General features: G+C 44.1%; 1 protein-coding gene across 1 annotated transcript; it reads right to left on the bottom strand.

Annotated features, from left to right (window-relative positions):
* Positions 1-3,144: 3,144 nt before the first annotated feature.
* Positions 3,145-20,923, bottom strand: snrnp27 (small nuclear ribonucleoprotein 27 (U4/U6.U5)). The gene is made up of 6 exons (XM_083644407.1): positions 20,765-20,923; positions 19,458-19,584; positions 10,538-10,635; positions 9,404-9,483; positions 3,871-3,935; positions 3,145-3,485 (listed from the first exon to the last, which is right to left on the bottom strand). The coding sequence occupies exons 1-6, from the start codon at positions 20,799-20,801 to the stop codon at positions 3,431-3,433; spliced, it is 462 nt and encodes a 153-aa protein (XP_083500533.1). The 5' UTR covers positions 20,802-20,923; the 3' UTR covers positions 3,145-3,430.
* Between the last annotated feature and the right edge of the window lie 2,366 nt (positions 20,924-23,289).

Genomic DNA, 23,289 nt, shown 5'->3' with positions numbered 1-23,289 from the left:
ATGTTATACTACTCGCCCTGCTGACAGCTGCTCGTCACACGTACAAAACCTTCCTGACTGCAGCATTCCATCCACACACGTTACATAATGATGGCAAACGTCAGATCTTGTCACTACTGGCAGCAAATGATCGTGTGTGTGTGTGACCTGTATAACAACCTGTCACCTTGGGGGACAATGCTTTACTCCGGCACTCGGTGAGAGAGAACACTTCAAATAGGCGTATATAATGTTAAGATGATTGAGTGCCGTGCTGCAGAAGTAAAAAAGCAACAGATTCAGGTGGAGTCTTTACCTGCTACTTGTGTTTTTCTTGCTCTTGCTCTTCCGTTTCAAGCTGTCTCTCTCTTTATTGCTGGTGAAGGGCAGCATGGAGGCATAGCCGTGCTCCGCTTCTGCAAGCACATAAAACCAGAGCATGTTGCTCACATGTACAGCAATTCGCCAATCTGGCAGCAGTGCAAAAAAACAATATGGCCACACGGCGAAAATCAACAAGACCGACCGGGAACAGGAGAGGACTGCAAAATTTACCATGCTTCACATTTCTTTTTCTCTTTTTTTACCGTCAATAGCAATGTTTACGTTGCAGTGCAAAGCATGCAATCGATTTCATACAATATGTTTTATACAGTGTGTTTTTTCCCCCCCTTCCTCCCAGCCTGGACAATGATGTCATCTTGAACTGGAGTAAACCCCATAGCCAACCACAACAGAAGAAAGGGAGGGGAGGGGATGGGGGCTCGCTTAGCCCTGCATGATCAAGCCTCCATGAAAACAATGTCTCCCTGCACACCTGATTGCATCTGGCAAATATGCATTTAGGTCTTTCATCACAGGTTCATTACCACATCGAATGCATACAAATGTGTACTCTTATCACACACACGTGTTTGAATACTGATTATACTTTAGTAAGCCAGTGCGTTTTGCTCTATTGTTGTGCAAAATCCATCCTCGATTCAATGCATGGCCCAGTTAGTTAATGTAAAGACAATAAAGGGAAGATTGGACTCAAAATAGCTTATTTTCAAATGGCAAAAATGCATGAACTACCCTGGTGAGGAGAAGGCTGGATTGGTAACAGATGCCATGAATAAAACGGACAGTAGCTATAGATACTTTACCTCTTTCCCTGCGATCAAGGTACTCGGCTGCTTCGATCAACATCTGCACCATTCCGATCGCCGCCATTTTCAACAATAACAGTGATATTATTATTATAATAACAATCCGTGGCTGTACACAACCTGCTTCCCTGGCTAAAGCTGCGTCGCCTTGTATTCAGGTGGATTGTTTTTTTCTTCCTGTCAGTTAATGGTTGAAATGCGAGAGTAGCATTAAAGAGATGAGCCAACTTGCAGTGTAACAAATGAGGGTTGTTGTTGTTTTTTTGAGCTGAAGTTTGTGATACAGCACCAATCAGTTCGACCAGCTGAACGAGTTTAGTCACTAAACGTTGGTTAAAATGGTTCCAGGGTTTAAGCTGTCTGGTCAAGGCTAAAACACTGACACTTCTTCAATCAATAGATAAGGTTGCGGTTCCCCCCTTTAGCAGGCAGCTATAACCAAAATAACGTTAGTGTTAATGTTCTCTTGGCAAGTCGAGAGAGATTGAGAGAGAACAAGCTTGTTGACAAAACAAAAAAGGAATGCTGTTGTTTAAACAGAAGAACTCTGCTATGTTCTGCTTGGCAAAAAGATATCTCAGCGCTGGCTAGTGAGAAGTTAGCCAAATGAACGATGAGGGTTCTTGCTGGGTCGATTATGTCGTTAAAAAAAAAGTAAATAAGTTAAACGTCGGCTAGTTCAATTGTCATAGACTTGGCTGAAGTAAAAAAATGATTAGGAAAAATGAGCTAGCTATCTTAAACCTCCACCGACGATGTCATCCAACCTTATCGGTTCGGAGCTATCTGGCTGGCTAGTTTTGTGCTGGTTTAACGTGGCTCGCGCGTGATACGTCTCGTTGGACAAGCAGATAGCGACTGACATCAACAGAGGAACAGTGCGTGTTTATCAAACTGCTTCCAAAATAGTGGCTTGTTGATCTGGGCGACAGCTAGCAGCTACTGTACTTTTGCCACACAGCGTATGTGTCCCGAGATATGATTGGGTACTGGAGATAACAAACTGAACTCCTATTGGCCATTGGAACTGTCGATCAAACCGTAAGGGTCCGCTGATAGAAACTGTGCGCCTTGTTCGGCCATTTTGGTTCCAATCGACAAGTCGTTGTTGTGCACGATCCCATACATTCACGCGTACTATACGGAGCCAAAATGGGCTCAGTTTCCGCACACTGGCTCCTCAAGCATTGGTCGTTTTCCAATGAACGTGGTAGCCATTGGGCGATATGCACCACGTGACAACGGTGACTACACCCTTTGCTACGCCCCTGTTTCTGACAGAACACACGCCCCTTTGCCATGCTGCTTCGCGGTGGATGGCAACGATTGGTTGACGGTGTGTTGTTTGTCTTATTTCGAGACCAGTGATTGGACAGATTCACATGCTGCCATGCCATTGGTGTGTCTTGCTTCTCCAATGACAAAGAATATCCGTGCAGGCCTACGCCCATTGCTTTTAGAAGCATGTTTGACATTACAAATATATAAAATATTTGTTAAATTATCAGGTTAACTCACAAGATTGACTGAGATCAAGAGTTGCAGATTTTCCATGGTAAATGGTAAATGCCCTGCATTTATATAGCGCTTTTATCCAAAGCGCTTTACAATCGGTAGGTACATTCACCCATTCATACACCGATGGTCGCAAGCTGCCACGCAGGGTGCTGGCACACCATCAGGAGCAATTTGGGGTTCAGTATCTTGCCCAAGGCAAGGACACTTCGACATGAAGACTGGAGGAGCCGGGAATCGAACCACCGACCTCTTTCATCCAAAGCGATTAGTGACGACCCGCTCTACCTCCTGAGCTACAGCCGCCCATGGGGAGAGAAAAAATAATCTAAAAGAAAATAAAAAATAAATACGGTACTAGCATAGCATGCATCCAGACACACTTTTACAATTTACTCAGCTGCCAGTTGTATGTTGTAATTAAATTGAAATATGGATGTAAGAAGAAGTGCTGGTATTATCTGTGTATAATAATGAAAGGATTGAAGCTAAACAATTTTAAAACATGTTTATTTGAAATTTTCAATGGAAACACCGTACACCTCAACATAATAATAATATAAGTTGTTCCATGCATTTTGGGTTCTCTTATAGATACTCAGCCTTGGCTTACAGATTATGCTAATATGTACACTTTTGTGTTCTGTTATTATGGTATATACAGAATGTTTGCATCACACAAAACTGGGAAGAAAAACAACAAAGCAAAAACTACTGGCACAAAACCATCCACTGCGGTGACTATCAGAGGTTTACTTCTTGGCTATCTGGAGCCGTTGCTACGTTCAAGCGATAAAGTCCAGTGGTCGGTTGAATCCACCTTTTCTGTTCATGTACTGCCTAGGAAAATAAATATATAAAAGAAAAGAAAAACATTACATCACTGTTACCCTTGCAACACACACTTGCACATTACGTCACTGAGCACCAATGGCAGAGCCGAGATCTCTGCATAGAAACACCTGCAGAGGTTGATTGGTTGCCATAACACTGGTTGATGCTGAGCATCTCACTGTGAAGAGGACTGAAAAAGTTGCACGTTTTATTAACCCAACAATCTGTCAACGATTCGCTTTCTAACAAAACAACTTGAAAGAGATCACAGACAATGTACTAAAACTAGGCGTTATTAAGAAACGTGCAAACGTGTCTTGTGGTCTATACAGCACTTTCAACCACCCGATAACTTTCTTTTGTTTATTTTTTAAATTAAGTCTTTACGCACCTGTATTTTCTCTTCTGGGACACATTGATAGCATGTGCATTGACCGATCCTTGCATCTTCCTCCCCTGTTTGAAAAACAAACAAACTATTATTGCCTCTCACATACTGTACACAACATATTCTGTTGGGAGTGGGTTGAGCAGAGCTGATTCATTAATGGTTGAAACATGATTTACCTTCACATATATGTATGTACCAGAGATTAAAATATATATATATATTCCAGGTTGACATGATTCAGTTAGACACCATTTTAATTAAAGCTAGACTATTACTAGTCCCTTATATGCAATACAATACTTAGCCAAATTTGAGATTATTCACAAATAGTCTCAAAGTGCAAGCCCTTTACAACTAGGGACGGGCGAGAGTACTCTGGTACTCGAGTACTTGTTCAGAACATTTAGTAGGGGTGCACCGATCACGTTTTTTGCCACCGATCACCGATTGCCGATGGGAAATATCTGCCCAACCGATCATCGACCGATCACCGATATATAAACTCTTCAAAAAAAGTTTGGAAACGTTATTTCGGTCGATTATTTCTCCCCTTTAATAATACCAATTGGTATTGTATTTTATATCGTTGGAAAGCCTGATTAGTGATAGGGCTTTTTTTTTATTTAATTTTTGTATTTATTTTTTAATATAAAGAAATATCGGCAATCAGCCGATCGCATATTTGAGGTCAAAATCGGCCGATACAGATTGCGTGCCGATCGATCTGTGCACCCCTAACATTTAGTATTCGATTAACATTTCAAACGTTCGGGTACTCGCACTTTAACAACGCAAGGGGAAATCCCTGGTGAAAAACGAGACAGACAAGACGCACGCTTCTCCATAACGCAGGCACGATAAAACTCATTCCAAACTTTGCACTAACATTAGTTTACTACTTGATTCCACTGTTGTTTCCCATAAAGTTAGCCACAACGGAGAAAGAATCACTTTTTGGTGATCGTTTTTAGCAGCTAAGGGGGCACGGTGGCTCAGTGGTAGAGCTGTCGCCTCACAGTCAGAAGGTCCTGAGTTCGATTCTCGCCTGTGACACTGTGGTTGTGTTCCCCCCCATATCTTCAGTGCCTACTGCCCAGGTGGGGTATCTCGTCGTAAAGGCCTTTCTCTCTGTGTGGAGTTTGCATGTTCTCCCCGTGCTCCCCCAGGGGGTTCCTCCGTATATAACCACCCCCACTAAAAACATGCAGAAGATCAGATCGTCATCGTCATCCGACCAGTGACGACAACACCCGAAGTTGGTCCCCGGGCGCTGTACGAGAAAGCGACCACTGCTCCTGGCCTGCCCCCCGGAGGAAAGTACATGCCTGGATGGGTTAAATGCAGAGGAAACTTTTCACCGGCCACCATCAGCATGAGTGTGTTGTGGCCGCATGCATGTGTTGTGGTGTTCGTGTGACAATAAAAGACGGGGCTTGTCCCGTTACGAGAGAGTTTTTTAGCAGCTAAGGTGAATCACTTGTTTGCAGTTAATCACTTTAATCGGCAGAACACCGGACGTTGTACTCAGTGGATTTACATTAGTGTAACAGTCATCATAAAGCAGTTAGCAGTATGGATTATACCAGACAGGGGCGGACTGCATAATCGGGCACGTCGGGCAAATGCCCGGTGGCCTGGCCTGCAAAAAAAAAAAAAAAAAAAAAAAATGTAGGCCAGGCCAGACCACTCACTGAACAGCAGGCCAGGCGCCGCCTACTGGTTTACTAGTGGTTGTATTACTTTATTCAGGGTTAAAGTGGGTGCATCTCATTGTAAAATTGGACTTGGCCCAAATTGGGCTTCAAACGGCCCAAATCTGGCTTCAAACGGCCCAAATCTGGCTTTAAACGACCCAAATTGGGCTTCAAACGGCCCAAATCTGGCTTCAAATGGCCCAAATTGGGCTTCAAACGGCCCAAATCGGGCTTCAAACGGCCCAAATCTGGCTTTAAACGACCCAAATTGGGCTTCAAACGGCCCAAATCTGGCTTCAAACGGCCCAAATTGGGCTTCAAACGGCCGAAATTGAGCTTCAGACGGCCCAAATTTTTCGCCGGCACGCGTGTCGGCCCGTATCGGCCTGGCCTGCTTGGTATCTAATGCCCGGCCTGAATTAGGATCCCAGTCCGCCCCTGCTACCAGACATGTATTGGAAATTATGGTAAGCCTTCGTTTGTTCCACAACACTATGGTCTGCTCGAACGGAGTGCTAACCAACTGATTAACGGCGTTACTGAGCTAGGCTAACAAGCTGCTAAGCTAAGGTCAGGTGAGATCACCTTATCACGGTCTGTCCACTTATTTCTCCTCACAAAAAGTGTTCCATAGAGTGCGTTTTCCATGGAAAAATGCCGAACAGCCTCTACACAGCAGATACCCCTGCTATATCATTACCATAGTAATAGATATCCTTACAGGCCTATAGTCTACGATAGCTTAACGTTAACGTGTGTTTCCACTCCGGTATTCTTATGCAAAAAAGCATGTTAATATTTATTTTCGTTATATATATTTAATAAACAAGTACTCGAGTACTCATTCATTATTTAATGAGAGTACTCGAATACAGAAAATGCCCATTGCCTATTTACAACCCATTTGAGACTAGTAAGGATGGACGGATCGATACTGTGGTATTGATACTTCGATACTCACATAATACTGTTCATTTGGCATCGAAATGAATCGATTCCAGTTCTCCTGTGTCTTCTCTGCACTGTCGTAGCGCATCTGCCCAACAGCAACTGGGCTGAGAGACCTACTGGTGCGCGTCACGTGATCGGCGAAACCAACGTGCGCGCACCCCTTTTCCTTCTATCAGTCATGGGAGAATATGGCCAAGTCCACCCGAAAACACAGCATGGTGCAGTGCTAGTTTTCACCAGTAGACTAAACTATAGCCTGATGCACTGTTTGTGACAAGCAGCAGCAACACTAGCAAGTAGCAACTTATTCAAACACTTAACACACATCCCAAAAGTTACAAAGAAGTGTTTCAAATATACATACTACAGCATGCGCTGGGACGCGTCATCAGTGATGCTAACTGGGGTCGTAAGGTGTTTCGGGTCTGTCAGCATCATACACCCTCGCCCAGTTGACCCAGCCGAGGCCGATTACGACCCCGACCCGTGTCCCAGAAGCAGCCGCTCACGGATCAGCCTTCCTACTCTGTCTGCAACGTTGCCCGCGGAAGGGTTGATCACGCCCAATCCGCTGCAATAGAGTTAGTGCTACACCTCAGTGGTGCATGGAGGTCTAAGGCCCTGTGGGGTGATTCCAGGCCGGGCACCTCCTTCGTCTCACCAGAACCTCCCGTGGAAGAAGGCAATCCTACCATGACGTACCATGGGCAGGGAGGATGCCTCAAGAAGGCCTGTGCGCTGCACGTCATTCGCCTGCGCCGAGCACCTCGCTCTAGCCTGAAGGACCCCAGGCCGCGCCGATCTTTGCGCAGATTTTCAGGAGGCTAATCCGTAGCGTTTGTGGATTTCTCCCTCACGAGAGAGCCAGGCTGGGGTGCTAAAACCCATCCCGTACCGGATGCCGTCTCTCCGACCGTCAACTGTCTCTCCAGCTTGTCACCAAACTATACTTGGTTGTCACCTAGTCTATTCCCAAGTGTCACTGGCCAGGGGGAGCCAGGATTTTAGTTTCAAATATACATACTACAGCATGCGCTGGGACGCGTCATCAGTGATGTTAACTGGGGTCGTGAGGTCTTTCGGGTCCGTCAACATCATACACCCTCGCCCAGTAGTAGTGGAGTGACATCACGATTTTTCTGTAAAATGCGGGCCTATTTTGTACAACCATTAGCAGATTAAGAAATCTTCGCTGTATATATTATATTTACATTGTGTAATACATTTGTTATAGTAAGTGACCAGTTTGTGTCATGTAATTTGCATTATGTAGATATGGACTGACCCATACCAATTAATAATAATAATAAAAACAAATTTAAAAAGTACTTACTAAAACTATTACTATTATTATTATTATTATCAAAAATCATATTCTCATTAAAAAAAATAGTATTAATATTTAGGGATGCACCGATTGCCATTTTCTTGGCCGATTCCGATTTCCGATTTTTGAATAGTCTGACTTGCCGATACCGATTTTTGCCGATTCCGATTTTTTTCTTCTAAAAACAACAATTGACAGCTTACACAAACGTTTTTTGTAACTTTGTTTGAAAATTAAGATTCATAGAACAATTCTTACATCTAATGGGGATCCAAATAAACAAATAAACAATTCTTATCATTTGCATGAAGTAGGACCATCTCACTCGAACACATCTCAAAATAAAAGTGTTCCAGGTTAGGCCACTGGACAGAGCTTTTTTGTGCAAATACAATGAATACAAAAATTAAATTAAATCCAATAGCCTATATCCCACAGCTATCATGCATTTACTTTTCCAAAAGAAAACAGGTGCAACAGAACATCAAAATGATCCATGGACAAGGAGTTTATAGACTGGCTCCAGACCAGTCCTCTTGAGTAGAGGGGAAATGAGTTTATGAGTTACAGTAACGATCTTCAGTCTGAATATCAGGCGGAGTTTACACACAGTCCGAAGTTTGGTATGCGTATTTTTATCTGCCATCCGAAAAAATATCATCACGCACAGAAAACGTTGCACACTTGTGAGTCCAATGCATTTTTATTATTATGTCCGTCGTTCTCATGTCGTTTTATTTGCAATACGAAACAAATAGTCTCTCCTGTATCCACGTCACGTTACAACATGACTTGACAGGCTGAGGCAGCAGCGCTGATGTGGAATGGAAAAGCAGGTCGGGGAATGGTTATACTGGACACACTCGCCAAGCCGGCTGTGCGCGGTGGCGGGTAGCTGGAGGACCGCTTCCCGGGGAGAGAGAGCAGAGAGAGAGGGGCCAGTGAGGTGAAGCGAGCCGCTCTGACTGGACTCCAGCCGAGCGGGACTCGGCCGCATATCTGTCTCCACGGCTTATTTTCGACTTGCATGTGTGACAAACTGCGAGCTTTGTCTACTTCACTGACGGTGAAAAAAATCCACAACGAGGAAGGTATGCTGGCGTGTGTGGCGTGGTGGCTGGGTGCCTGTCTCGGTGCTTTGGGGTGCGCGCACGTCATGTGAAAATCGGCTCACAGAATCGGCTATTTAGAGTGACCGGCGCAGATCACCGATCGAGGCCGATCACGTGAAAATCTGCCATTTCCGGTCACGTGCCGATCGATCGGTGCATCCCTATTAATATTGGTATCGGTAAAACTGGTACTTAAGATATCAGTATCAGTATCAAATACGATAGTTTGGTGTCGCCCATCCCTAGAGACCAATTGACTTTGACTATAATGATTAAAAGGGAAAAAGACAAAATAAAAAGTATGCAGTATATATACTTTGACCCACATCAAAAATCATTTAAATATATTCTCTTCTCGTTCAACTTGGGTGTAGAAGGCAATAATAGCCTGAATAAAGTGCGCCCTCTTGTGGCTGGATTAACAATGGAAGGCAGCCTTTGGTTCTCACCTTCGTGGTGTTAAAGGAACCAAATCCCATCAGTTTCATCATCTCAATCTCCTCTTCTGTTTTGCCTTCCATGTCCTCCGCTGCAAAACAATGCAGAGATTCCCATCCAATCAAAACAATGCAGAGTTTCACATCCAATCAAAACAATGCAGAGATTCACATCCAATCAAAACAATGCAGAGATTCACATCCAATCAAAACAATGCAGAGTTTCACATCCAATCAGGCAGTGAAACAAGTCCTCACAATTTCACTAGATTTGTTCCACCTGGGAGCTTCCTTGGAAAATTTGCAGAACTTTGACTGAATCCTTTTAAGAGCTAAGCAGAATACAAAGTTACAATAATGGAATCAGATATTGGGCCACTATCAAGCTAAAACGGGGTGTTACAATGTCTCTGATACTAAAATCTGAGACAAAGATCCATCGTATCTAAATTTATGTTGTGGAAATTATAGATTGATATATGATCTTGGCTGAGAGTTAGTGCTGCATTCATAATTGTCATTGAGAAACATGAATAATTCGGTCAAACGTATTATTAAGTTGCACTGCCGTCGTATAAGTAAGGGATAATGTATATTGAGGCAGTGATTACGGGGGAAATAATGACCGACAGGTGATTGATTGAGCCCGACGTGCAGCGGCGGGCTCAATCATCACCTGAAGGTCATTATTTCCCATTAGAACACGGCTCTCTCGAATACTCGATTCTGATTGGTCAATCAACAATATTCACCGGTCATTATTTCTCGACAACCGACCGCTGCTCTGCCACACCTGGATTACTCAGTTGGTAAGAGCATTTTGTCCGCAGACGCTACTAATTAGGCCAACCAGTTGCAGCTGTGGTGTCTTGTGTGCCAATTACGAATGAAACCGCTTTGTGTTGAAAACGCTATTTAAAAATCTATTTGAATAATTATTTTTGTCAGATTATTGAATGATTTAGTTGTAGGCCGTGTTCTAAGCGGGATAATGTATACTGAGCCGGTGATTACTGGAAATAATGACCTTCAGGTGAATATTTAGCCCTCCGCTGCGCGTCGGGCTCAATCAATCACCTGTTGGTCATTATTTCGCCAGTAATCACCGGCTCACAATACATTATCCCTTACATATTCATCTGCTACCTGAGATCTGAATGGCCTTGGCTGCCTTCTCCTTGCCATCTTTTCGGTCATCTCTCTCAGGAGAGCCGGAGGAGGAGCGGGCACGTCTAGGAGGAGACCTGCAGGCAAGACACAGAAAGGACTGCATGAGAGGGAGGAGGAGCGGGGATGTCTAGGAGGAGACCTGCAGTAAAGACACAGAAAGGACTGCATGAGAGGGAGGAGGAGCGGGCACGTCTAGGAGGAGACCTGCAGGCAAGACACAGAGAGGACTGCATGAGAGGGAGGAGGAGTGGGGACGTCTAGGAGGAGACCTGCAGGCAAGACACAGAGAGGACTGCATGAGAGGGAGGAGGAGTGGGGACGTCTAGGAGGAGACCTGCAGGCAAGACACAGAAAGGACTGCATGAGAGGGAGGAGGAGCGGGGACGTCTAGGAGGAGACCTGCAGTAAAGACAGAGGACTGCATGAGAGGGAGGAGGAGCGGGGACGTCTAGGAGGAGACCTGCAGGCAAGACACAGAAAGGACTGCATGAGAGGGAGGAGGAGTGGGGACGTCTAGGAGGAGACCTGCAGTAAAGACAGAGGACTGCATGAGAGGGAGGAGGAGCGGGGACGTCTAGGAGGAGACCTGCAGTAAAGACAGAGGACTGCATGAGAGGGAGGAGGAGCGGGGACGTCTAGGAGGAGACCTGCAGGCAAGACACAGAAAGGACTGCATGAGAGGGAGGAGGAGCGGGGACGTCTAGGAGGAGACATGCAGGCAAGACACAGAGAGGACTGCATGAGAGGGAGGAGGAGCGGGGACGTCTAGGAGGAGACCTGCAGGCAAGACACAGAGAGGACTGCATGAGAGGGAGGAGGAGTGGGGACGTCTAGGAGGAGACCTGCAGTAAAGACACAGAAAGGACTGCATGAGAGGGAGGAGGAGCGGGGACGTCTAGGAGGAGACCTGCAGGCAAGACACAGAGAGGACTGCATGAGAGGGAGGAGGAGCGGGGACGTCTAGGAGGAGACCTGCAGGCAAGACACAGAAAGGACTGCATGAGAGGGAGGAGGAGCGGGGACGTCTAGGAGGAGACATGCAGGCAAGACACAGAGAGGACTGCATGAGAGGGAGGAGGAGTGGGGACGTCTAGGAGGAGACCTGCAGTAAAGACACAGAAAGGACTGCATGAGAGGGAGGAGGAGCGGGGACGTCTAGGAGGAGACCTGCAGTAAAGACAGAGGACTGCATGAGAGGGAGGAGGAGCGGGGACGTCTAGGAGGAGACCTGCAGTAAAGACACAGAGAGGACTGCATGAGAGGGAGGAGGAGTGGGGACGTCTAGGAGGAGACCTGCAGTAAAGACACAGAAAGGACTGCATGAGAGGGAGGAGGAGTGGGGACGTCTAGGAGGAGACCTGCAGTAAAGACACAGAAAGGACTGCATGAGAGGGAGAAGGAGCGGGGACGTCTAGGAGGAGACCTGCAGGCAAGACACAGAGAGGACTGCATGAGAGGGAGGAGGAGCGGGGACGTCTAGGAGGAGACCTGCAGGCAAGACACAGAAAGGACTGCATGAGAGGGAGGAGGAGCGGGGACGTCTAGGAGGAGACATGCAGGCAAGACACAGAGAGGACTGCATGAGAGGGAGGAGGAGTGGGGACGTCTAGGAGGAGACCTGCAGTAAAGACACAGAAAGGACTGCATGAGAGGGAGGAGGAGCGGGGACGTCTAGGAGGAGACCTGCAGTAAAGACAGAGGACTGCATGAGAGGGAGGAGGAGCGGGGACGTCTAGGAGGAGACCTGCAGTAAAGACAGAGGACTGCATGAGAGGGAGGAGGAGCGGGGACGTCTAGGAGGAGACCTGCAGGCAAGACACAGAGAGGACTGCATGAGAGGGAGGAGGAAAATAGATGATAGAAAAGGGGGTGATTGACAACCGATCACGGACCAATAGCAGGTGGAGCTGCGGCTCTGGGAAACTCCCATCTCACGCGAGGTGCGGAGGGACTCAACCCATTCCCTCCCACTCTGCTGACGAAAAATCAAGATGGCGACGGCCAACGTTTGAACTCCGCCAGGGAGAAGAAATGTAATGGGATAGCTACGTCCATATTATTTATGTCTATGGTCTGGAGCAGACTTCCATGAAGGTCATGGGTATTAAAGAACAGCAGTCCTTCCAATCAATATAAGCAGTGTATCATCACACAGACACAGATATAATATACTGTCTGTCTCTGAGCCATCTCATATCCTCCCCCTGGCAGACAGTTACAGACTCCCCTCACTCTAAACTCAACCTGTTCTCCCCTGGCAGACAGTTACAGACTCCCCTCACTCTAAACTCAACCCGTTTTAAAAACAATCGTTTGTGCCTATGTTTCTGAACAGCAGTGAACACTGGGCAGTGGAGGATGAGGCTATAGGTGACGTGGTGCAATATTACATTAAAGGTGGCTAGAGAGGTTTATGCTATCATTCCTGACGAGCGATGTTGGGCAAGTTACTTTCAAAATGTAATACACTACATATTAGTACTACCGTAAATTCCGGACTATAAGACGCACCGGTGTATAAGCCGCGGGACCAAAATTGACTATTTTTTTCTTCTATAAGCCGCACCGGTCTATAAGCCGCGGGTGTTTTGATGTTTAATTACCATATGAAAGGGTTCGTGCACAGAGAGGAATGTCGGGAAAGCGATGGCTGTTTGGGGAAGCTCCCATTTATTAACATTTCAACAAAACAAAACAAAAGTCAGGTCACTAATCCCCAGACAAAATCACACAACAATAGGCTATATGTGCAGCAAACCTGTAACCAGAGAAGTCAAGTCACTAATGCTCGTCTTCCTCTTCTTCCTGCGTACTGAAACCACCAAAGTCCTCATCTTCAGTGTCGGAAACGAACAGGTTCAGGGTGGCTTCGTCAACCACTCTCCTCTCTCCTTCATTGTCACTCAAAACCAACGAACTCCTCTTCATCTATAGCTGTGTTTCCATTACAGTTTTTCGCAAAAGAATTGCGATATTTCTACAACTTCGACAATGTACAATTGCGACTTGTAGGCGTTTCCATTGAAGTTGCGTTTGAGTGATTCCCCGTTGCAGCAGCTGCCACAGTGATTACGCACGGGGATCTGCCCCATATCCCGTCCCCTGCATGCTCAAATCCAACCAATGGTCAATGGAAATCCCAACATGAAGTTACAATGCATATAAACGAGCCTGATTATCAATTCAAAAGAAAATGAGTCGCAAAATGTTGCTGGCTGCGTGAATGCAGTCAGCGCGACAGGCAGAGGAAAAAAGGTAGCCTAATAGCCTACAACTGGTCCGATTTAGAGATGGAGGGGGGAAAAGGCTGATTTGGTTCTATAATTGCACCTGAAACGTGTGCAATGTATTAGCCTACTCACAGTCACTGTATTCACTTCAGACAGCACCACCGCACCAGTGTGTGCTTTTCATCCTCTCATCTCGCCGCTGTGCCAAATGCGCGCACACAGGCAGCCTGCTGTCACCATGGACCGATTTCTGCCATTAAACATTATCTAATTTGCCCGGCTACGCTTTTGCACAACACTCGTCTTTCTGCTAGGTAGCGTTGCTTCAAAGTTTTCCACTTGCTGCGGAGGTTTTGACACGGCTATCGAACCTTACTTACCAAACTTATTTTCCGCTCCTTTTCCAAGGGATAATATGGGTCACATGACGTGCAAATGCGAAAAATGTGTTTCCATTACACTTTTGCGATAAACTGCTATATCGACACGTCTGAAAAACCACCTCATGATCATCTACTGCTCGTTCTCATGCTGTCGAGAACGAGCAAAGCTTTTTTTTGGTGAAAGAATCCTCCAGGGCGCTTCTTGTTAACAGTCCGAGTGAGTGGCAGGTCGAACGTCAAAGGCACTTCATCCATATTTATGATCTGCTCCGGTTCGATGGAATATTCCTTGATCTTCCTTTGTGTGAATTCGCCGAAGTTTGTGATTTTCTCCTGGTAGTCGGGGGAGGGAGTTGATGGGCTTGTGGCCGTTTGCTTACCGTAATTACCATATGTAAGTGGTCACGCACAGAGGGGATTGTCGGGAAAGAGATGGCTGTTTGAGGAAGCTCCCATTTACCGTATTACCGTAACATTTCAACAAAACAACATAACACAACACCACCGTTGTTTATTTTTACAGTGCACACAGTGTCCGCGGTGTGGTGAAAAGAGGGCAAGAGAGGAAATTAAAACAGAAGTGGATTTATAGTTAGAAAGAGTGCTAAAAAAGAGAGATTTTTTTTTTTTTTTTTTTTTTTTCTGAAAAAATCCATAGATAAGACGCACCGTTATATAAGCCGCAGGGGCCAAAAAACGGGAAAAAAGCCGTGGCTTATAGTCCGGAATTTACGGTAGTTACTTTCATTCAAAAGTAATACGTTACTTTACAATACTGTCTGGGTAGAGTAACTCATTACTTATAACAGTACTTTTGCATTACTTAAACCAAAATAACTGCAGTAGCAGAATGACACCGCCCCCCCAGAACCATCCCGACTTCAAGTCAGTGTAATCAAATCCAAAGGAAGGGACAGGGAGAAGGGAGAGACAGAGAGAGAGTGAGAGAGAGAGAGAGAAGGGAAAGAGAGAGAGAGAGAGAGAGAGAGAGAGAAGGGAAAGAGAGAGAGAGAGAGAAGGGAGAGAGAGAGAGAAGGGAGAGAGAGAGAGAGAGAGAGAGAAGGGAAAGAGAGAGAGAGAGAGAAGGGAGAGAGAGAGAGAGAAGGGAAAGAGAGAGAGAGAGAGAGAAGGGAGAGAGAGAGAGAGAAGGGAGAGAGAGAGAGAGAGAGAGAGAGAAGGGAAAGAGAGAGAGAGAAGGGAGAGAGATAGAAGAGAGAGAGAGAGGAGGGAGAGAGAGAGAGGAGGGTGAGAGAGAGAGAGAAGGGAAAGAGAGAGAGAGAAGGGAGAGAGAGAGAGAGAAGGGAGAGAGAGAGAGAGAGAAGGGAGAGAGAGAGAGAGAGAGAGAAGGGAGAGAGAGAGAGAGAAGGGAAAGAGAGAGAGAGAGAGAAGGGAGAGAGAGAGAGAAGGGAGAGAGAGAGAGAGAAGGGAGAGAGAGAGAGAAGGATGAGAGAGAGAGAAGAGAGAGAGAGAGAGAGAAGGGAGAGAGAGAAGGGAGAGAGAGAAGGGTGAGAGAGAGAGAGGAGAGAGATGAGGCTAGGGGCTACTACGCTTGCAAATTAAGGTGGGCTGAAAAGTAGGTTTGGTATATCTCATTAAGTCATTAAGAGAGCCAGAGTGAAAATGAAAGTAAAAAGACAGGAGTGAAAGCAGAGGATTATTGAACATGCTTTTTTCCCAGCACGCATTGTAAAGACCCCGCCCTGCGCTGGATTGATTGGTTCATTTGCACTAACAAAGACGACTAGTGAAGTCATAGGCCATGTTCACATTACAGGCAAATCCGATTTGCTGATAAAGTCATTAATCATCATTATCTTGATTGGTTTCCCAAATCTGATTTGGGAGTGTGTCCGCACTGCCACAAATCTGATTTTCAAGTCGGGTCTGTGTGTCCAGACCTAAACAGCCTAACTGCATGGGTTGCTATGGTAACGACGTGGGCATCAGTAAATACGTACGTTGGTGACGTGGTTTTCCTGCGCAGAAGCATTTGATGACTGCGATTTGAAAATACATGATTCATGACTTTTGAATGATTTTGAGTTCCATGTATGGAATGTTGTTGGGTGTGGAAATGTGAATTTTGTCACCCATTGTGTATGTATATATATATATATATATATATATATATATATATATATATATATATATATATATATATATATATATATATATATGTGTATGTGGATCTGACATTGAAATCAACATGTCACATGTTTGGGAAGCTACTTTGATAGCATAGCTAATAGGAAGCTATACAACTACTTCACCATGGAAGTAGTTGAAACTACAGCAAAGCTACCCTGCGAAAAATGTAGTTTAGGAAACTACAAGCTACGCAGAAAAAGTAGTTCAAACTACTTTGTAAAAAAGAAAACATCAAATTGATAATGTACATGTGTGATATATGAAATAAAATATAATAGCCCTCAAAAAAGCACAATGCCAGCAACAACAACAACAACAACAAAAAAGCATTTGATGACGAGTTGCCAGTGACGTTCAAATCAGATTTGGTGGATCTGCGCGTCCGCACTGAAGACACATCAGTCAAAAGCACATTTGAAGCAGATTGGAAACTACCTCCATTAGGGATGCACCGATTGCGATTTTGTTGGCCGATTCCGATTTCCGATTTTTGAATAGTCTGACTTGCCGATACCGATTTTTGCCGATTCCGATTTTTTTTCTAAGAACAATAATTGGCAGGTTATTTTTTAACTTTTTAACTTTGCTTTAATAGAAAATTAACATTCATGTCACATTTCTTATAATTTGCATGAGGTAGGACGATCTCACTCAAAAACATCTCAAAATAAAAGTGTTCCAGGTTACTGGACAGAGCTTTTCTTTTTTGTGTAAATACAATGAATATAAAACAATTAATTCCAGTATATCCCACAGCTATCATGCATTTACTTTTCCAAAAGAAAAAAGGTGCAACAGAACAGGGGCTTCAGATGGAAAGTAGCCTATGGCTAAATCTGTTACAAAGCATCTCTTCCCCTATGGGGTTTAATGCTTTTTTGTATAGGCCTATGTCCCTGCCAAATAAACTAATAAAATAAAATAAATAAACGTCAAAATGTTATCCATGGACAAGGAGTTTATAGCCTATAGCTCTGGAGCCCAGAGACCTTCGAAGCCATGCCCACTCTACAGTTGTGGATTTGGCTGTTATTGAGTAGCCTAGATGAGGAAATGAGTTTGAGTTGACTCAGTTTGAATATCGTAGTTTACACACAGAGCGCGTTTTTTTTAATCCGCCATTCGAAAAAAAATCATCTCTCACAGAAAACCTTGCACACTGGTCCGATGCGTTTTATTATTATGTTCGTCGTTCTATTCGCAATACGAAACAAAAGTCCTCTCCTGGCTGTACACGTTAACGTTGCTGTAATTGACAGGTGGGTCAAAACTCGCATTGCAATTTCGTGCCGTATATTCGCATTGCTCTTGATGTGTAAGGACCTTAAGGGTTACAACGTGACTGACAGATAGCAGCAGCAGCAGGCAGCGGTGATGTGGAGGCTGGTCGGGGAAGAGGGGACGGTGAGGTGAAGCGAGCCGCTCACACTGGAGTGTACTGTGGACTCCAACCTACCCGGCGGCCCCTCCGCGGCTCCACACCGACGAAGACATGCTGTGGCATGTGTGTACTGTGTAGTGGAAGCTTTTGTTTTGGCTGCAACGGAATGGCTGCAACTCATCCACTCTGTCTCGCTGCTTTTGGGTGCGCGCACGTCACTTGAAAATCGGCTCACAGAATCGGCATTTTAGAGTGACCGGCGCAGATCACCGATTGAGGCCGATCACGTGAAAATCGGCCATTTCCGGTCACGTGCCGATCGATCGGTGCATCCCTAACCTCCATATGTGGTTTGGGACAAGTGACACAGAATTGGAGCATCCAGACTCATAAAACCAATCTGGATAAAGTCATTAATAGGTCACTAAAGTTCACGAATCGGATTTGGCCTCCTAGTCTGAACATGGCCATAGTGTTGCAAACGCATTTCTATCTTGTTGTGGCACTGGCCATCCACACAATACGTATGGATTTGAAGAAACAGTATAACGCTGACAGACATGAGAGGTGTGTATACGAGGAAAATACCTGTAGGCTATAATATATTCATACGTATATGAACTAGGGCTGCCCCCTCCAGGTCGATTGTTTGGTCGACGCGCTCTTGGTCGACGAGATTCACGTTGGTCGAGCAAATCGTTGGTGTTAATAATTTCATAGGTGAAATTCAATTTCATAAAAATAAAAGCGATCCGGAACGAAGTAGCGTGCCGCGGAAGCAAGTTGCAACACGGACCTTTTCTAGTAGCACACAGGGAGTGATCCAGGCTAGAGACAGACAGCCACAGTTAGCAGAAAGCAGAGGAACCAGCAGAGGAACCAAATTAACAATTAAATGGCTCAGCTATCAGCGCAAACAATGGACACGTTTCAGCCTTCACCACGCAGCCACCATCAGCTGTTAACAAGCTGATAATGAGAGCAGTACGCACCTTATGAGATGAGTCATCAGTGAGACTGGACGTCCAGCCGCTTTCACTCACAGTTCACAGTTGATACACTCCAACTCCGGTAATGTTAGACAGGCTGTTATAAGATGTTACTGGAATAAATCGCAAAAGCTATCTAGCTCTTCTTTCTACCAACTAATTACACATGCCACGTGTGCTAACGTTACATAACCATCGCACAGGCTTTCTCTGAACTGAGCAGTTGGCCAGGTGTTGCATGGCACGCTGATCAGTCTGTCCATTCCGGTAACGTTACAATGCTGCAAATAGCTTTTATTTATAATTATCAGCTATCGGGTATAGTGCGCCCAGTAGTCAGTACACTGCACAAAATAAGAAAAAAAAGTAAAAAGTCCGCGGAGCTGCAGACTTTTCACTCAAGAGAAGGTAAGCGCCACTAAACTGGTATCCAGAGAGAGAGAGAGAGAGACAGTAAACACGATTCTGCCTGACCAATCAGTCGTCTGCAGTGTTTTCACGTCACCGTATGGTATCGGGGTCCACAGCCCTGGAACCTCGACAGAGGTGGTACTAAAAAAAGTACGACTCAACCCGGGTTGTCCCGGTATTTTGACCGGTGGAAAGCTACAAAAAAGCGAGTCGAGCCGGGCGGAGCCGCGCCAACACCAGTGGTGGAAATGGGCCAATATGTAAAGCAGGACAGATGACTGCAGTCAGTGATCTGAAGAAAAGAAAAAACACACTCTACTGTCTCTCTGATTCTGTCTTGAATGGTTGTCTCACCTTGAACGTCTCCTGTGAGGAGACCGCGAGCGGCTCCTCCGGCGGTCCCGATCTCGAGAGCGGGAGCGCTCCCTCTCCCTGCGCCGCCGCTCGCGCTCCCTGGAAGTGGAGCGGGAACGCCGCCTCTCTGCAGGACAGGAGGGAGTGTGGATAAGAGATGTTAGCTGTAGTATGCCAAAACTGTGAAGTAATTAATGAGGTGTCCTACTGGTATGCACAATACTATCGTTATCTAAATGACTGATATTAAGTCTGAAAAAATCAATAAAAGGAAACGATCTCCGTCTCTTAAAATTTTAAGAGAGTTTCCTTTACCTTTTGCACTCCTCTAACGTTATGACATCGTTTGACTATGTGATACATTACCACTACGAGGTATGCAATACATCCTAATAAGAGTTGTTTGCAACTTGCACGTTTCCTTTATGATTGAATATATTACACTTGCCACTCTTAATAACTGGAAAGAAAAAGTAAAACAATTGGAAAGAAATCTGAAATATAAATGATTGTGATGAGATTTTGGATTCTAAGGAAATGTGCTCTAAAACTGCCAATGCATTTAAATCAGCATTTCATTGTGCAGTGTACAAACATATAATTGCCCTAATCTGAAAGCGTTTCACTTCAGGTGCCTGCAATGATGATGATGATGATGAAGAAACTTGAATGGCTTTTCTTGGCCTACTACGCCGTCCGGGTTATGAGGTTAATGAGGATGAAAGATAGGCTGGCAATGCAAACCTTCAACCCCCTTACTCGTGTCTAATTAATTCCAGGCAGACGTTAGTGAAGTTAATCTTTGCCTTGAATATTTTTTATTAAAATAAATGGTGTGAAATGTCTTGTGAATTCTGTGAAAGTTGCAAAAAGAAAGATGCTGTTGATGCTGAGCCAGTGCATATTATTTGTTAAGACAGATTATATATATATATATATATATATATATATATATATATGTGTGTGTGTGTGTGTGTGTGTGTGTGTGTGTGTGTGTGTGTGTGTGCGTGTGTGTGTGCGTGTGTCGACCATGGACCTATGTGTGTCGACTGTAGTTGAAAATGGTGGAAACAAGCACTTCAAAACATTCTTAAAGCTAACGTTACTTCTGCAGCTGTTTCATTCTGAAACAATAATTCTGAAATGGTTTTCAATCTGATTTTAGGGGTGATTGACGTTACTTTTGCCAACAAACAAGCAAAAAAACAAACTGCAACATTGACAATGTCCCCACAGTTAAGCATGTCCGGGCTAACAGTCAGCTAACTATAAACAACGCTAGGGAATTAGCTCATAGTCTTTCTTACCTCGTCTTGGGGGAGTTCGACTCCGACTCCTGCCCATGTTCGTGGACAATCAAATGTAAAAGTGGCACAAATACACAGTTTACGACTAGATACCTCGAGAAATTAGAGATGTATGCCCTCTGTAACGTAGAGATAACGTAATGCTAACACCAACGAAGCTTCTGCCTTTGGGAGAAAACATTTATACTTCCGGTGTTCCTGCCCGAGACAGCACCACCTACCGGCCAGGAGGAGATTCATCGGCAAGCTTGTTGATATTGGAGTACTTTTATTATTTTATGGTGCAGTCCCAGAGTTTCTGAATTAAATGATCAAACTAATACTGACTATGTGCTTGAACAAGCCGTATAATTAAACCAAAACTGTCAGTATAAATAACCAGATTCTTGTTATTAGTAGCTACTTAAACTACTGATAGCCTACAGCTAAAGATTTTTTGAAAGACAATTGTACTAGGCTAATTGTTGGTACTTTAACGATGATGGTTAGTATTTAAATAACTCCACAATGAAAATTCTGTCATTTTTCTACTCATCCCCATGCCAATGGAAGGACGAGTGAAGTTTTGTAGTCCACAAAACCATTTGTGGAGTTTCCCACGTTAAAATACTGTTGCAGCATCTCACAATTTAAGTGGATGGGAACCAACTTTTTTTAAAGACCCCATACACTGTACTTCTCATCATCACCTGGCTGTTTTTAGCTGAAATCTTCACTGTAGCCATGTGCTCAGGGAAGAAGAGGGACGCTAGCCTGGCTGCTACAGTGAAGATTTTGGCTAAAACGGTGTCAATGTGTGAATGTCTTTCAAGCAAACTGCAAGACTTGGATTACACTAGGCCTTTTTTTTTTTACTTTTGAAAGTTGGTCCCCATCCACTTCAATTAGAATGTTGGAACAGTGTTTTGCTGTGAACTCCAGAGGGGGTGAATTTATCCTTTAAATAGAACTTCTATGGGTGTAAAAGCTCACACTAGCTCTTATCTCTGACCCTGCCGAGTCAGTCTCTAATATTAATTGTTGATGGAGCAGCTCTGGGTTTTGCGTCTTGCTGAAATTAATGGACAAAAGTCTTGTTTTTTAGCTGCTTCTTCTTTTGGCGGTGGGAGGTCCAAGACAGCCACTGTAAAGCTGTAATTCTCAATTTATTTATTTGATTGTGTTTTAGGGTGACTTTACCCTTCAATGATGTGGGACCCTGGTATTATAGAGCCCTTTCCAATTCTATATTAACCTCCTGAGTCCCCTGGGGTTGCTGCGAGAACATCACATTTTGCCATTTCTATAGGCTACTATAATACTTATTTCTGCTGAACTCAGACCTCTTGTCCTCACTTGGGGACACCTAAGCTACAATTTTGTTGTAGTAAAAGAAGAAAAATCTACTTCCTGTCAATACAAGATGGCTAGCAAATCAACCAAATCCTCCTACCAGCACTCTCGAGACAAATGTGGCCAAGGTCATAAACCTGATCAAATTGTATGGATGAAACTTGTTGATTTATGCTTAGGAGCCTTTGAAGTTTGTAAAGACATGCAGGTTTAAAAAAAAATGCATTAGTAACAAAGTACAGTGTTGCTAATGTTGAAGCACTTGTACGAGGACAGTGGGTTAATCTTTCCTAAACTGAAGCACTTGTGCGAGGACAGTGGGTTAATCCTTCCATTGTAGATGTAAATGTAATGTAATGAGAAAACATTATTTGGGGAGATAAGGGAAGACACTCTACTAGTTTACAAGATTCTAAATAGTTATTGGGTGTGGTGTGGTATACAATATAAATATAAACAATAAATATCAATTATAAATATAAATAATAAATACTATAAATCATACATATTTTTACGTGTTTTTGGGGTGTTTCCAGGGCATGTTGATCTGACAGCAGCTGAAAAATTGCTGTATCGGAGAACAGGCAACCTCTCTGAGCTGGAGGATGTTTTTCTGCAGACATTTTATTTTTGCACAGCCATGATAGGCATTCAAATAAAGATAAATACTTTATTACAAGTTGGTGACTTTATTGTGTTAACAAAGATTGCACCAGTGACCAATAGGACGACATAATCTTTAACTATTTTTTACTTACTTTTTCTTTATTTTCTATTAGTACTTAGTTTTCCGAAGTAATCCCAAATAGCAAAGATAAATCAAAAATCCAATGCAGCTAATGGCGTCGGGACTCAGGAGGTTAACATCACAGTGGCATGTGTAAAACAAAAGAGGGTCGACCACGAGCCAATTCAAAAGGGAGCAATGGAGAGGAGACACAAAGCAGGTGCCCAGTTGGTTTGAAATCAACTCGATCTTTAATGGACTGGTACATGTTAACCTTGCAACACTCACTTATACATTCTAATATGAAATAAATTAAAACCATGAACAAACATCACACACATCAGCATTTTGATAACAGCTACCGGTAAAAAAAAATAAAGAAAAAATACAGCTTTCGAGAGGTATTTTGCACACACAATTTATTAAAAGAAAATCAGAAAAGTGGAATGTTTAGTGCCTTCCATTA

This window comes from Poromitra crassiceps (genome assembly GCF_964638095.1).
Source record: "Poromitra crassiceps genome assembly, chromosome: 10".
Classification (NCBI taxonomy): domain Eukaryota; kingdom Metazoa; phylum Chordata; class Actinopteri; order Beryciformes; family Melamphaidae; genus Poromitra; species Poromitra crassiceps.
Note: the sequence above shows the minus strand (reverse complement) of the source record. Positions and strands in the feature narration are given on the sequence as shown.

Coding starts and splice junctions, on each gene's coding strand:
- snrnp27 (XM_083644407.1), bottom strand. CDS start 20,801: ATGGGCAGGAGTCGGAGTCGAACTCCCCCAAGACGAG. Junction 19,585..20,764: donor TCGAACTCCCCCAAGACGAG/GTAAGAAAGACT, acceptor CCTGTCCTGCAG/AGAGGCGGCGTTCCCGCTCC. Junction 10,636..19,457: donor CCTCACAGGAGACGTTCAAG/GTGAGACAACCA, acceptor TCTTGCCTGCAG/GTCTCCTCCTAGACGTGCCC.